The sequence below is a fragment of the Pongo pygmaeus genome, chromosome 4, assembly GCF_028885625.2.
Source record: "Pongo pygmaeus isolate AG05252 chromosome 4, NHGRI_mPonPyg2-v2.0_pri, whole genome shotgun sequence".
In the NCBI taxonomy this organism is placed as follows: domain Eukaryota; kingdom Metazoa; phylum Chordata; class Mammalia; order Primates; family Hominidae; genus Pongo; species Pongo pygmaeus.
The window spans coordinates 94,834,071-94,849,175 of NC_072377.2; the positions used below are offsets into that span (position 1 = coordinate 94,834,071).

The 15,105-nt window shown below is 38.1% G+C and overlaps 1 protein-coding gene across 6 annotated transcripts in view; it reads left to right on the top strand.

The window, feature by feature from the left end:
• ADGRV1 (adhesion G protein-coupled receptor V1) overlaps positions 1–15,105 on the top strand; it is a 593,238-nt gene that overhangs the window by 385,732 nt on the left and 192,401 nt on the right. For all 6 annotated transcript variants that reach the window (XM_054488480.2, XM_063664978.1, XM_063664980.1 and 3 more), the window contains one exon: positions 4,778–4,894. In XM_054488480.2, coding sequence (XP_054344455.1) covers positions 4,778–4,894 — 117 coding nt within the window. Of the gene's footprint in view, positions 1–4,777; positions 4,895–15,105 lie in introns of those variants that run through there.

Consider the following 15,105-nt stretch of genomic DNA (forward strand, 5'->3'; position numbering starts at 1 on the left):
TCTCCCCTAAAATTTCTGCCATTTAGATTCGGAAGTGAACTTTTATGTAGATCTTGACTTGTCTCTCTTGATTTGCCTTGTTTTCTTCTACGCAGTACTCCTTTATTTTATTTCCTATTTGCTACTGGCTTGTCTGTATCAGGACATGTTTTTTTAGGATAACCACTTGAATTTTCTGTTGATAATTGTTTTGTCACCTATTTTGTCAGTGAGAGAATATAAATTTTAGTGTTCACATAAATGGAAAACCAGCTTAGTAATTATTCACTGAAAAGACCACAGTTTACTCACCAGTGAGGTTCATTGGTTAGCTAGGACCAAGTGCACGGGAACACTGGTATTAACAGAAATATTTTCGAAAGCCATGTGAAAAAATCTCAATTGTGTCTCCATTAATCAAAGAACTCATGATAGCCCTTGTATAGCCCTTGTTTGAGTTTCTGAAGTTTTTGTAAAGCAGCATAACGGCAGCAGAGAATAGCAAAAAGAGAACTGAACTGAGGTCGGGTAAGCCCAATGCAAGTTTTGTCATTGGTTAGCTGTGAGACCTTTGTTACCTTTGCTATCACACAGGGACAATAACATTATAAGACTATTATGCCGGGCGCAGTGGCTCACGCCTGTAATCCCAGCACTTTGGGAGGCCGAAGCGGGCGGATCATGAGGTCAGGAGAGTGAGACCATCCTGGCTAACACGATGAAAACCCGTCTCTACTAAAAATACAAAAAATGGTGGCACGCCCTGTAGTTCCAGCTACTCTGGAGGCTGAGGCAGGAGATTCGCTTGAACCCAGGAGGCGGAGGTTGCAGTGAGCCAAGATCGTGCCACTGCACTCCAGCTTGGGTGACAGAGGGAGACTCCGTCTCAAAAAAAAAAAAAAAAAAAAAGGGGGGGGGTCATTTCAAGAATAATTTTATAGGGAAAGGAGTGAGAGTATCCGTAGTAAACTGAGAGAGGAGGGTGTATATATTAAGGAGCACTGAGAATTGAGGTTTATAGGAAAACTAATATTTATCATTAGTTGTTATTTAGCTCAAGCAAGCGGGGACACATGCTGTATATTTAAGTTTTCTAAAAAGTATTTACTCTTCATTTCCTTCATTGGCTGGCACAGTAGAGCTCTAAGCAATCAGAATAAGCAGAGAAATTTATAAATCATTTTAAAAAGAATATCTCAAATACTTTTGGGGGAACTATATTTTTCTTTTCTCTTAAGTTGTGTATATGTTATATCAAAATGGAATTGAGAATAGTATTATATTTGCTATTGGCATTATATTCGATTGTCATTATGACCCTGTGGTGGGCCATAGAGTAAAACTAATTGAGAAACAGTGACCTAGAATGTTAGCACTTTGAGAGGGGACTGTGCTTGATTTAGCTTTGTAGGCGGTGGCATGGTGTTCAAGAAAGAATGCTGGTCCTGCGAATCAGGATACCAGAATTTGAATCCCAATTTAAATTTAAAACGTGTTTAAGGACCTTTAAACATGTTAATTATCCTATAGTTCTTCCTTCATTATTTATTAAATTGGGATACAAACAATAATGGCTTCACGTCATTAATATGTGAGTTATACACAAAAGAATGAGGGAAAACATGTAGCACCATGCTGGTATACAGCAGTTTTCTGTAATCATGTACTTCATCTTGCCCAGCACAATACTTTGTAGATAGAGGGTACTTAAGCACTCATTCATACTGAATAGATCAATGTATGAACAACTGAGAACCTTTGAAAAATTCCTGTTTTCTGTTCATGTTCAACTTAATGCTTTCGGAGAACTGTGAAAATAACCTTTTTTCTGGTAATCTCTATGTGTTTGAATAAAAGAACAATGGTGAAACTCCATCTATTTTTAGGTTATGTAGCCTTAAAAATGAGAAAGCTAAATATGCTGGGAGATTTTATTTATTTTGTTTTACTTGGTCTCATTTTATTTCTATCTTAAATTAAGTTAATGAAATTTTGGGTAGGCCTGGTCACATTTAATATCTAGTTCTCCAAGTATTTTTTGTGCATCCCTTTTATAGCAGTGTGCAATGTGACAGCTCAGCCTCCTCTTGCTGACTAATCTCCTGTACAGACAGAAGCAATTCCCATAATTCAGATAATAACCTGGAACAACTTTCATGGTTTACAAAAGTAGATTTGTAACTGATCTTCTTATAATTTAGAAAAGGAGATTAGAGTGTAATAAAATATCAAATCATAGCTTAAGAATAGAATTTTGGATGTTAAAACTATTCTGAAAGTAAATACAGTTTTAAACAAGAACCTGTACTGATTTAGTTGCTTCAAAGAAAACATATTGAAAAAGAAAAGAATTATTTAAGTTAGCATATACTTATAAATAGTTTCATAGAATGCTTAAAGCTAAACATATTCAATTATAATTTGGATTACACTATTCTATTACATAACACCCTATTTAAGTTGATTAGAACAAAACTACTAAGTAAACTTCAACACAATCCATATAATAGAATCTGAATTAGAAAGGCTTGAATTTATTGTATGTAAATTTATGAAGACTTTATGGAAATAGATGCACCTTTGTAAAAAGACAGAACATAAAATGTTAAAATGATTGCTTTTTTTATCCTTTATTTTATTTTATTTTTTTGCTAAACCACACCATACCCTTAAGTCATAGTTCCAGTGCTTAGTGCATAGAAGGTGTTCAAGGAATAATTGTGGAATTTAGGAAGGTTTAATTTCTGACCTATAATAAAGGTCAGAACAAATGATAAAGTTAGACAAAAAAGGAAAATCTAAGCATAATCTCTAATAATTCAAAAGCTATGTTGTGGTGCATTCTAGAAAGGTGAATTTGTGGACTTTTTTTTTAAGGGAACTCATTTGTATCAGATTGTCAGGAAATAATGTTACATAAATTTCTATTTTCTGCTTTAAATGCTGGCATGCGTTCTTTTTAATAGTGTGTATTACAAATGCACCAAATCCAGGGCTAAGTAAACAGAAAGTTGAATCAAGGTACTTCTCATTTTAAAAATTGTTCTGGAGTCTTGGAGTAGAAAGGGACTTTGGAGTTGATTTTTTCCAACTTCCTTCTATTATTGATGAGGGAAGTAGAAGGGGAAAATGACTTGTTCACTGTCCGTAGCTTGAAAAAAAAGATTTTTTTTAATTCTATACTTGATCAGGCACAGGAAGGTACTTAATGAATAATTTCCAATAAGAAAGAGTCACTTCGGCATAAGAGATACATATTGTAGATTTATTAATTTACAGTCAATATCGATTATAGTAATAAATTATTGGTAATTAATAATTATTCATTTTAAATTAGCATGTTGGGTCTTATGTAATTGACTGAGGAATCAGGTTAAGGTGCGTCTTTCATTGTGAAACTGAGATGTTGGGAATGTGCAAAGCCTCACTGCAGATCCTAATGAATTTACCACAGGGATGCTGTCCTATCAATACACTTGAGTAGAATTTTCAAGGGGAGTTGAGGGACATGTCCTTGGTAACAAGAGGATTGGGGAGGGGCATATTTCACTTGAAATTTAAACAACACTTTGTCCCGTGGTCTTATTTATTTTGGGGCACATTATTTATTTTTTTAAATAAATTCAAATAGCATTAAAAGCATTCATGTTTTCTTTTTAAAAGTTAAGAGGTTTTAAGGCATAAGTCAACTAGTTTTCTCCTCTCTCCTTTTGGAATAAATCATTCATTCTTTTAATAAACACTTACTGATCACCTCTATATTCCAGGCACAGTGGGTACCCTCTGAAAATATAGTCAAAAAGTTGATTCCCGTCTATAAGGGGGAGCCAGAGTTTATTCATTGAGAATTTATAGCAGAATATTATTGCTCCAAGTTTCCCCCACCATCTACACTCATCATTGCAATATTTGACACAGTAGTCATTTATTGGGGAAAATACAAAAAGATAGAAATCACAAAGAGTCTTTCACTTCACTTGCTCATTACTCAGCAAGTATTTATTGAGTACCTACCATGTGCCAGTCACTGAGCTAGGTGCTTGGGTTCCATTAGTGAGTAAAACAGTCAACGATCCTGTCTTTGCAGGGATTATGTTCTAGGAGGTGAGACTAATAGCCAAAAAAATGCAAATTACAAAGCATGTTAGAAGGTGATGTGTGCCGGTTAAAAAAAGAGAGAGAGAGAGTGAGAGAGAAGTAGAGTTAGGGGAATTATGTGTGTGAGAAGGAAATTTAGTGTGGTCAAGAGAGGCCTCATTGTGACTTTTCAACAAAGGCTTGAAGGCACTTGAAATAAAAATCCAAAGATTAGGATAATCATAGAATTTGAATTTTTAAACTCATTTTAAGTCTGTTTTGTTATCTATGTTACTTCCTGGCAAGAGGCTGCAGGTGATGGTAAAGTCAAGGATTTTATTTTTCTTTCTTTTCTCTCCCATTAGTTTTGATTTTCACAAGGAGTGGTATTTCCACTATTTTCTACTTTGCTAAAATAAATGTATTTCATGGGATTTTTTTTCATCCGTGATAAGAACAAGGTTTACTTTGAGAATTTTCTCTTGAGAGCCTAGAGGAACATGTAGCATCATTTCATATCATGCACTGTTTCCTAGAAATATAAAAATCCATATATAGCCATTTTTAGAATGACTCTTAGTCATATCAGTTTGGCAAGAAGTCAACTTACTTTCACATGGAATCACTGAGTCATAGATTTAGATAAGAAAGCAGTTTACTTTCTTAATATTCTTCATCGATTTTAGCATATTTTAAAAATAGAAGTATCTGTTTCTTACAGATTCTGTTTCTGGTGTCTGCATACGCAAGTCCCCAACTCGCTGAGGAGAGCTGTTCAGCTATGGCTGCTGTCACACATTACCTGTATCTCTGCCAGTTTAGCTGGATGCTCATTCAGGTTGGTACCTCATTCCCTCTCCCTGCCCCTTTAATCTTTTAATGAATCTGGGTGGAGTGGTCTTAATGTCTGATACTCTGTACTGAAGTAGAAGTAATTCCATATATCACCACTGCATTCTCAGGATATAAATGACAAATAAAAACACCCTATAAGCTGTACAACAGTAGAGAGCATTGTGAGTTTGAAGAAATGATGGAAATCTAGTAGGACTGGAAACAAGGGAGTGGTTAGAGATGAAGTCTGCAATATGGGCCCTTTAAAGCACAGTTGGAAATTTGAACATTTTTCTAGGAAAAGTAATAGAATGATTTTAAGCAAAGGAGTGACATGATAAGATTTAGATTTTAGAAAGATCTCCCTGTTTGTAGTGAATATGAGACAGGAAAGAGTGGATTGGCAAGCCAATTAAGTAGATTTAGCTGTATTCATGGGGAAATCATGGTAGCGTGAACTAGGGAGGTGGCAGTAGAAGCAAAGGGAAGTGGACTGCTTTGGAGATTTTTTTAAACTAGAACTATAGGATGTGAATGAAGACTTGTTGTGGGGAATGCAGAAGTTGGAACCCAGGATGCTTCCCAAATTTCTGACCTGGGTATCTGGTGGATAGTGGTAACTGAAATTACGATCACTGAACAATGGGGAAGAGCTGGTGAGTTTCGTTTGGGACATGCTGAATGTGAAGTGCCTATGAGACTTCCAGTGGGAACTTTGAGGAGAGGGGGTACATTTAGAAATGCACTGGGAATCCCAGTGCTTTGGGAGGCCAAGGCAGGCGGATCACCTGAGGTCAGGAGTTCAAGACCAGCTTGTCCAACATGGTGAAACCCAATCTCTACTAAAAATATAAAAAATTAGCTGGGCGTGGTGGTGGGCGCCTATAATCCCAGCTTCTAGGGAGGCTGAGGCAGGAGAATCGCTTGAACCTAGGAGGTGGAGGTTGCAGTAAGCCAAGATGGCACCACTGCACTCCAGCCTGGGCAAGAAAAGCGAAACTCCACCAAAAAAAAATAAAATAAAATAATAGAAAGAAAGAAATGCACTGGGAAGCTATTGGCTTAGAGTTGGAAAATGGAGCCACTGGTTTGGAAGAGATTACTTGGCGAGAAGATACAGAGTGAGCCCAGCGGAGTCCTAGCATACTCACCTGAGGAACTAGTAAATGTTGGGGGAGAAATTTCAATTCTCCTTTTCTAACTAAAATCCCAAATTCTCTCCATTATTCTATGCTGATTTGGTAGATAAATAGGCTAAGAGAGGAGGACAGTGCGTAGTATTTAAGTGGCTCAACTAAAATGCTGTCTTTGATAATGCATTCTGTGTAATGGTATTTTTAAGGTTTTCATGTGATACAGTCTCATATGCATTTCTGAGTATGCATGTAAACTAATTTAATGAAACAGATGCATTCAGGCCCTTGCATATTCTTTTTTCTTGTTGAAGAGGAAGGTTGTGGGACTTGATGATGTAGCAACAGTGAAGTAATGGCAAAAGGAGAAAGAAATTGAGGTGGTGATATTATGAGAGAATACTATATACCACACAGGCTCAAGGAAGGGTTGTTTTCCCCAGTATGATATATATAGTGGGGGCTGAAGAAGAGAACTGAACTATTTAGCTAATAGAACTAGTTGAAACAAGCGGCACCCTGGATCTGGATTTGAATTCTGGCTCTGCCACTATCTGTGTAAGCTTAATCAAGCTATTGACTCTCTCCAAGATTTGTTTCTAAATCTGCATATAGGGATAATAATTCTTAACTCATAGAATTATTATTAGTATTTTATAGCTCTTTGAGTAGTTTTAATCATGGAAAATTTATGGTGTTTTCAAGCTCCCCTCTCAAAAAAATTTGCAAATAAAAGTGAATTTAAACCATATAACATAAAACTTACATATCTGCTGAAATTAGAATAACATTTGCAAGATTTTCTGATTGCAAAATTCTTTAAGAGTTTATCTGAGTTAAACTTTTTTAAATGTGCCCTATTTATGTTGTTATCTGTCTGCCTGGATTGAGGTCCCCAGTGCTGTGCTAAAGGTCTTTGTCCATGCCCCTGACCTATTCAGAATTTTTGATTCATTACTTGGATGAAAACACAGGAAATTGCTTATCAGATATGTACGTGGTACAGAACTGAAAGGACAGCTGCAACAGAGAGCTGCCTGCATTAAGATTACAGGTAGAGCCAATGAAGAGAAACTGTACTGTGATAAATTAAAAACTAGAGTGAAATAGACATCATCTGATGGAAGTTAATGTAAATTACTCAAAATTATAATTTAGCATAAATTCAGCAGCAATTAAATATGTGACCAGAATGCTTAACAATAACAACTACCGTAACTACAAAAACAACACACACCTAGGTTGCGTTGATAGCAGTATGGAAGCAGACATGTTTACGTTGTAATTTACAAAATTCAGACTATTTTGGGACACAGCAACTTACTCTCATGGGTCATGTTGCAGCAGGAACATTAATTATCCAATGAGAAGTTGGAAAACAACCCTCTAAGAAACTTTGAGGCAGCTGGACATAACTAACCTGGAAAGAATTTAGGTAGATGTGATGGCTGTCTACAAATACCGGAAGGGCTACTGCAGGAAAGGGTGGACTATGTAGCTCCATTTGGCACAACTCAGAGCAAATGGGTCAAAAATTAGGGAAGGAAATTTTTGATTCAGGTTAAGAGTTTTCATAGCAATAAAACTGTCAAAGTTGAAGAGGCTTTTCTGAAAGTAGAGTGAATTCAATCACTGAAATATATCAAGAGGGAAATGACCAACTTTCAAACATGTTTTAGATGGATTTTCTGCTTTCAGGGGCATTAGACAAAATCATATATAAGATTTCAATAAAGTTAATGAAGATTGGTATATTCTACATCTCTTCTTCGAGTTAGGTAAATATGATTGTGGCTGATTCACATTTAGTAGACCAATTAGATTCTGGATGGCTAATGGCTTAGGACATCTATTTAAAGTACCAGTGAAGTTTAATGTATTTCAGATGGTACACCACACATTTTTCATGGTTTGTGGTGTGACCACAAGGGAAAAAGTCAGTAAGTTCTGAATTCTAGTTAGGTTACTTTTAATGAATTATTTTATGATCAGAGGTTGCACTTCACCAACCTACATTTTCCCATTTATAAAATAGTGACTGCTGAAATCTGTTTTTTTTTTTTCTAAAATCCGTTTTTAAAACATTATGTAGAAAGTTAGACTATTATTAGTTCAATTGTATTAGTTGAATTAGGTTGAATAAAATTGAGAGAAGTTTTTACTTTAATGATTCTACTTCATTTTTTTTAGTAATATAGGAGCGAATGTACTACATATGTCTGTGTATAGCTTATAATGACAATAAATTAATCATTAATTTGTAATTACTGAGTTAAGCATGTCAGAATTGCTAATGTTTGTTTTTATCTGCATTATATCTTCAGTCTTAGAATAAATACATTGAAATGACTTTATCTTGAAAATTATTTTACTTTTATATCCTATACTTTTAGTGCCATATAATAAAGTTAGATTATATTTTAGAGTAGCTTAGGGAAAATTTTATTGGTAAACAAGTTACATAACCTCTCTGAGCCTTGATTTTCTTATTTGAAAACTCAAGTTGTAATAACAGTACCTCTCTTTACAGACTGTGAAAAGACAAAATGGATTAATGTATAGAACGAGCTTGAAATGGTGTCTGGGACAGAATGCATACTCTGTACATATTTACCCATATTATTTGTTAAGATAATATGTTGTGGCTAAAATTTCATAGATTTGAAAACATCTTGAATACTCTGCTTTTCCAATATAAATCATACCTTCTTTTTAACCAAAGAAAATCATCTTCATGTAGTGGAAAGAGGTCTGACTTTGAGTGAGGTAGACACTAACTAGCTGCAAAGCCTTAGCAAGCTGGAGAACCTTTAACTCCTTATTAAAGTAGATGCATGGCTCATAACAGGCTCCATAAATAGCAGCCTTGCCTCTATTTCTTCAGGCTTCCCTTTTCTTTGACAGAGAAGTCACACAGTGCAAGGCGAGGATGTGTTAACAAATTATTTTGCTTATTTTTTAAAAGGAAACAATTCATAAATTCCTTTCTTGGCCACAGATATTGAATTATCCGTCTGTTTGCTCTTCATGTAAGATCACTCCTTGAGACTACTGAAATCATTTCTCCCTTAAGAAGGCAGGGTTGGGGCAGTTCCAAGATGGCCAAATAGGAACAGCTCCAGTCTACAGCTCCCAGCGTGAGTGACGCAGAAGACGGGTGATTTCTGCATTTCCAACTGAGGTACTGGGTGCATCTCATGGGGGCTCATCGGACAGTGGGGGCAGGACAGTGGGTGCAGCCCACCGAGTGTGAGCCGAAGCACAGTGAGGCATCGCCTCACCAGGGAAGTGCAAGCGATCAGGGAATTCCCTTTCCTAGCCAAGGGAAGGGGTGACAGACAGCACCTGGAAAATTGGGTCACTCCCACCCTAATACTGCGCTTTTCCAATGGTCTTAGCAAATGGCACACCAGGAGATTATATCCCACACCTGGCTCGCAGGGTCCCACGCCCATGGAGCCTCACTCATTGCTAGCACAGCAGTCTGAGATCGAACTGCAAGGCAGCAGCAAGGCTCGGGGAGGGGTGCCCACCATGGCTGAGGCTTGAGTAGGTAAACAAAGCAGCAGGGAAGCTCCTACTGGGTGGAGCCCACCACAGCTCAAGGAGGCCTGCCTGCCTCTGTAGGCTCCACCTCTGGGGGCAGGGCATAGCTGAACAAAAGGCAGCAGAAACCTCTGCAGACTTAAATGTCCCTGTCTGACAGCTTTGAAGAGAGTAGTGGTTCTCCCAGCATGGAGTTTGAGATCTGAGAATGGATAGACTGCCTCCTCAAGTGGGTCCCTGACCCCCGAGTAGCCTAACTGGGAGGCATCCCCCAGTAGGTGCAGACTGACACCTCACATGGCCGGGTACCCCTGAGACAAAGCTTCCAGAGGAACGATCAGGCAGCAACATTTGCTGTTCAGCAATATTCGCTGTTCTGCAGCCTCTGCTGCTGATACCCAGGCAAACAGCGTCTGGAGTGGACCTCCAGCAAACTCCAGCAGACCTGCAGCTGAGGGTCCTGAGTGTTAGAAGGAAAACTGACAAACAGAAAGGACATCCACATCAAAACCCCATCTGTACGTCACCATCATCAAAGACCAAAGGTTGATAAAACCACAAAGATGGGGAAAAAACACAGCAGAAAAGCAGAAAATTCTAAAAATCAGAGCACCTCTCCCCCTCCAAAGGAGCACAGCTCCTCACCAGCAACAGAACAAAGCTAGGTGGAGAATGACTTTGACAAGTTGAGAGAAGAAGGCATGAGATGATCAAACTTCTCCGAGCTAAAAGAGGAAGTTCAAACCCATTGCAAAGAAGCTAAAAACCTTGAAAGAAGATTAGACAAATGGCTAGCTACAATAACCAGTGTAGAGAAGTCCTTAAATGACCTGATGGAGCTGAAAACCATGGCACGAGAACTACGTGACCAATGCACAAGCCTCAGTAGCTGATTCGATCAACTGGAAGAAAGGGTATCAGTGATGGAAGATAAAATGAATGAAATGAAGCAAGAAGAGAAGTTTAGAGAAGAAAGAGTCAAAAGAAACAAAGACTCCAAGAAATATGGGACTATGTGAAAGACCAAATCTACATCTGATTGGTGTACCTGAAAGTGATGGGGAGAATGGAACCAAGTTGGAAAACACTCTGCAGGATATTATCCAGGAGAACTTCCCCAACGTAGCAAGGCAGGCCAACATTCAAATTCAGGAAATACAGAGAATGCCACAAAGATATTCCTCGAGAAAAGCAACTCCAAGACACATAATTGTCAGATTCACCAAAGTTGAGATGAAGGAAAAAATGTTAAGGGCAGCCAGAGAGAAAGGTTTGGTTACCCACAAAGGGAAGCCCATCAGACTAACAGCAGATCTCTCGGCAGAAACTCTACAAGCCAGAAGAGAGTGGGGGCCAATATTCAACATTCTTAAAGAAAAGAATTTTCAACCCAGAATTTCATATCCAGCCAAACTAAGCTTCATAAGTGAAGGAGAAATAAAATCCTTTACAGACAAGCAAATGCTGAGAGATTTTGTCACCACCAGGCCTGCCCTACAAGGGGTCCTGAAGGAAGCACTAAACGTGGAAAGGAACAACTGGTACCAGCCACTGCAAAAACATGACATATTGTAAAGACCATCGATGCTAGGAAGAAACTGTATCAACTAACAAGCAAAATAATCAGCTAACATCATAATGACAGGTTCAAATTCACACATAACAATATTAACCTTAAATGTGAATGGGCTAAGTGCTCCAATTAAAAGACACAGACTGGCAAATTGGATAGAGTCAAGACCCATCAGTGTGCTGTATCCAGGAGACCCATCTCATGGGCAGAGACACACATAGGCTAAAAATAAAGGGATGGAGGAAAATCTACCAAGCAAATGGAAAACAAAAAAAGGCAGGGGTTGCAATCCTAGTCTCTGATAAAACAGACTTTAAACCAACAAAGATCAAAAGAGACAAAGAAGGCCATTACATAATGGTAAAGGGATCAATTCAACAAGAAGAGCTAACTATCCTAAATATATATGCACCCAATACAGGAGCACCCAGATTCATAAAGCAAGTCCTTAGAGACCTACAAAGAGGCTTAGACTGCCACACAATAATAATGGGAGACTTTAACACCCCACTGTCAACATTAGACAGATTAATGAGACAGAAAGTTAAGGATATCCAGGAATTGAACTCAGCTCTGCACCAAGCGGACCTAATAGACATCTACAGAACTCTCCACCCCATATCAACAGAATATACGTTCTTCTCAGCACCACATCGCACTTATTCCAAAACTGACCACATAGTTGGAAGTAAAGCACTCCTCAGCAAATGTAAAAGAACAGAAATTATAATAAACTGTCTCTCAGACCACAGTGCAATGAAACTAAAACTCAGGATTAAGAAACTCACTCAAAAGCGCTCAACTACATGGAAACTGAACAACCTGCTCCTGAATGACTACTGCTTACAAAACAAAGTAAAGGCAGAAATAAAGATGTTCTTTGAAACCAACGAGAACAACGACACAACATACCAGAATCTCTGGGACACATTTAAAGCAGTGTGTAGAGGGAAATTTATAGCACTAAATGCCCACAAGAGAAAGCAGGAAAGATCTAAAATTGACACCCTAACATCACAATTAAAGAACTAGAGAAGCAAGAGCAAACACATTCAAAAGCTAGCAGAAGGCAAGAAACAACTAAGATCGGAGCAGAAAAGAGACACAAAAAACTCTACAAAAAAATCAATGAATCCAAGAGCCGGTTTTTTGAAAAGATCAACAAAATTGATAGACCACTAGTAAGACTAATAAAGAAGAAAAGAGAGAAGAATCAAATAGACGCAATAAAAATTAATAAAGGGAATATCACCACCGATCCCACAGAAATACAAACTACCATCAGAGAATACTATAAACACCTCTATGCAAATAAACTGGAAAATCTGGAAGAAATGGATAAATTCCTGGACACATACACCCTCCCAAGACTAAACCAGGAAGAAGTTGAATCCCTGAATAGACCAATAACAGGCTCTGAAATTGAGGCAATAATTAATAGCCTACCAACCAAAAAAAGTCCAGGACTAGACAGATTCACAGTCCAATTCTACCACAGGTACAAGGAGGAGCTGGTACCATTCCTTCTGGAACTATTCCAATCAACAGAAAAAGAGGGAATCCTCCCTAACTCAATTTATGAGGCCAGCATCATCCTGATACCAAAGCCTGGCAGAGACACAACAAAAAAAGACAATTTTAGACCAATATCCCTGATGAACATTGATGCAAAAATCCTCAATAAAATACTGACAAACCAAATCCAGCAGCACATTAAAAGCTTATGCACCATGATCAAGTGGGCTTCATCTCTGGGATGCAAGGCTGGTTCAACATATGCAAATCAATAAACATAATCCAGCATATAAACAGAACCAAAGACAAAAACCACATGATTATCTCAATAGATGCAGAAAAGGCCTTTGACAAAATTCAACAGCCCTTCATGCTAAAAACTCTCAATAAATTAGGTATTGATGGGACGTATCTCAAAATAATAAGAGCTATTTATGACAAACCTGCAACCAATATTATACTGAATGGGCAAAAACTGGAAGCATTCCCTTTGAAAACTGGCACAAGACAGGGATGCCCTCTCTCACCACTCCTATTCAACATAATGTTGGAAGTTCTGGCCAGGGAAGCCAGGCAGAAGAAAGAAAGAAAGGGTATTCAATTAGGAAAAGAGGAAGTCAAATTGTCCCTGTTTGCAGATGACATGATTGTATATTTAGAAAACCCCATCGTCTCAGCCCAAAATCTCCTTAAGCTGATAAGCAACTTCAGCAAAGTCTCAGGATACAAAATCAATGTGCAAAAATCACAAGCATTCTTATACACCAATAACAGACAGAGAGCCAAATCATGAGTGAACTCCCATTCACAATTGCTTCAAAGAGAATAAAATACCTAGGAATGCAACTTACAAGGGATGTGAAGGACCTCTTCAAGGAGAGCTACAAACCACTGCTCAACGAAATAAAAGAGGACACAAACAAATGGAAGAACATTCTATGCTCATGGATAGGAAGAATCAATACCATGAAAATGGCCTACTGCCCAAGGTAATTTATAGATTCAATGCCATCCCCATCAAGCTACCAATGACTTTCTTCACAGAATTGGAAAAAACTACTTTCAAGTTCATATGGAACCAAAAAAGAGCCCACATTGCCAAGGCAATCTTAAGCCAAAAGAACAAAGCTGGAGGCATCACACTACCTGACTTCAAACTATACTACAAGGCTACAGTAACCAAAACAGCATGGTACTGGTACCAAAACAGAGATATAGACCAATGGAACAGAACAGAGCCCTCAGAAATAATACTACACATCTACAACCATCTGATCTTTGACAAACCTGACAAAAACAAGCAATGGGGAAAGGATTCCCTTTTTAATAAATAGTGCTGGGAAAACTGGCTAGCCATATGTAGAAAGCTGAAACTGGATCCCTTCCTTACACCTTATACAAAAAGTAATTCAAGATGGATTAAAGACTTAAATATTAGACCTAAAACCATAAAAACCCTAGAAGAAAACCTAGGCAATACCATTCAGGACATAAGCATGGGCAAGGACTTCATGTCTAAAACACCAAAAGCAATGGCAACCAAAGCTGGAATTGACAAATGGGATCTAATTAAACTAAAGAGCTTCTGCACAGCAAAAGAAACTACCATCAGAGTGAACAGGCAACCTACAGAATGGGAGAACATTTTCGCAACCTACTCATCTGACAAAGGGCTAATATCCAGAATCTACAAAGCACTCAAACAAATTTGCAAGAAAAAAACAAACAACCCCATCACAAAGTGGGCGAAGGATATGACCAGACACTTCTCAAAAGAAGACATTTATGCAGCCAAAAAACACATGAAAAAATGCTCATCATCACTGGCCATCAGAGAAATGCAAATCAAAACCACAGTGAGATACCATCTCACACCAGTTAGAATGGCAATCATTAAGAAGTCAGGAAACAACAGGTGCTGGAGAGGATGTGGAGAAATAGGAACACTTTTACACTGTTGGTGGGACTGTAAACTAGTTCAACCATTGTGGAAGACAGTGTGGTGATTCCTCAAGGATCTAGAACTAGAAATACCATTGACCCGTTACTGGATATGTACCCAAAGGATTATAAATCATGCTGCTATAAAGACACATGCACACGTATGTTTATTGTGGCACTATTCACAATAGCAAAGACTTGGAACCAGCCCAAATATCCATCAATGATAGACTGGATTAAGAAAATGTGGCACATATACACCATGGCATACTATGCAGCCATAAAAAAGGATGAGTTCATGTCCTTTTTAGGGACATGGATGAAGCTGGAGGAACCATCATTCTCAGCAAACTGTCACAAGGATAAAAAACCAAACACCGCATGTTCTCACTCATAGGTGGTAATTGAACAATGAGAACACTTGGACACAGCAAGGGGAACATCACACACCGGGGCCTGTCCTGGGGTCAAGGGAGGGGGTAGGGAAAGCATTAGAGATATACCTAA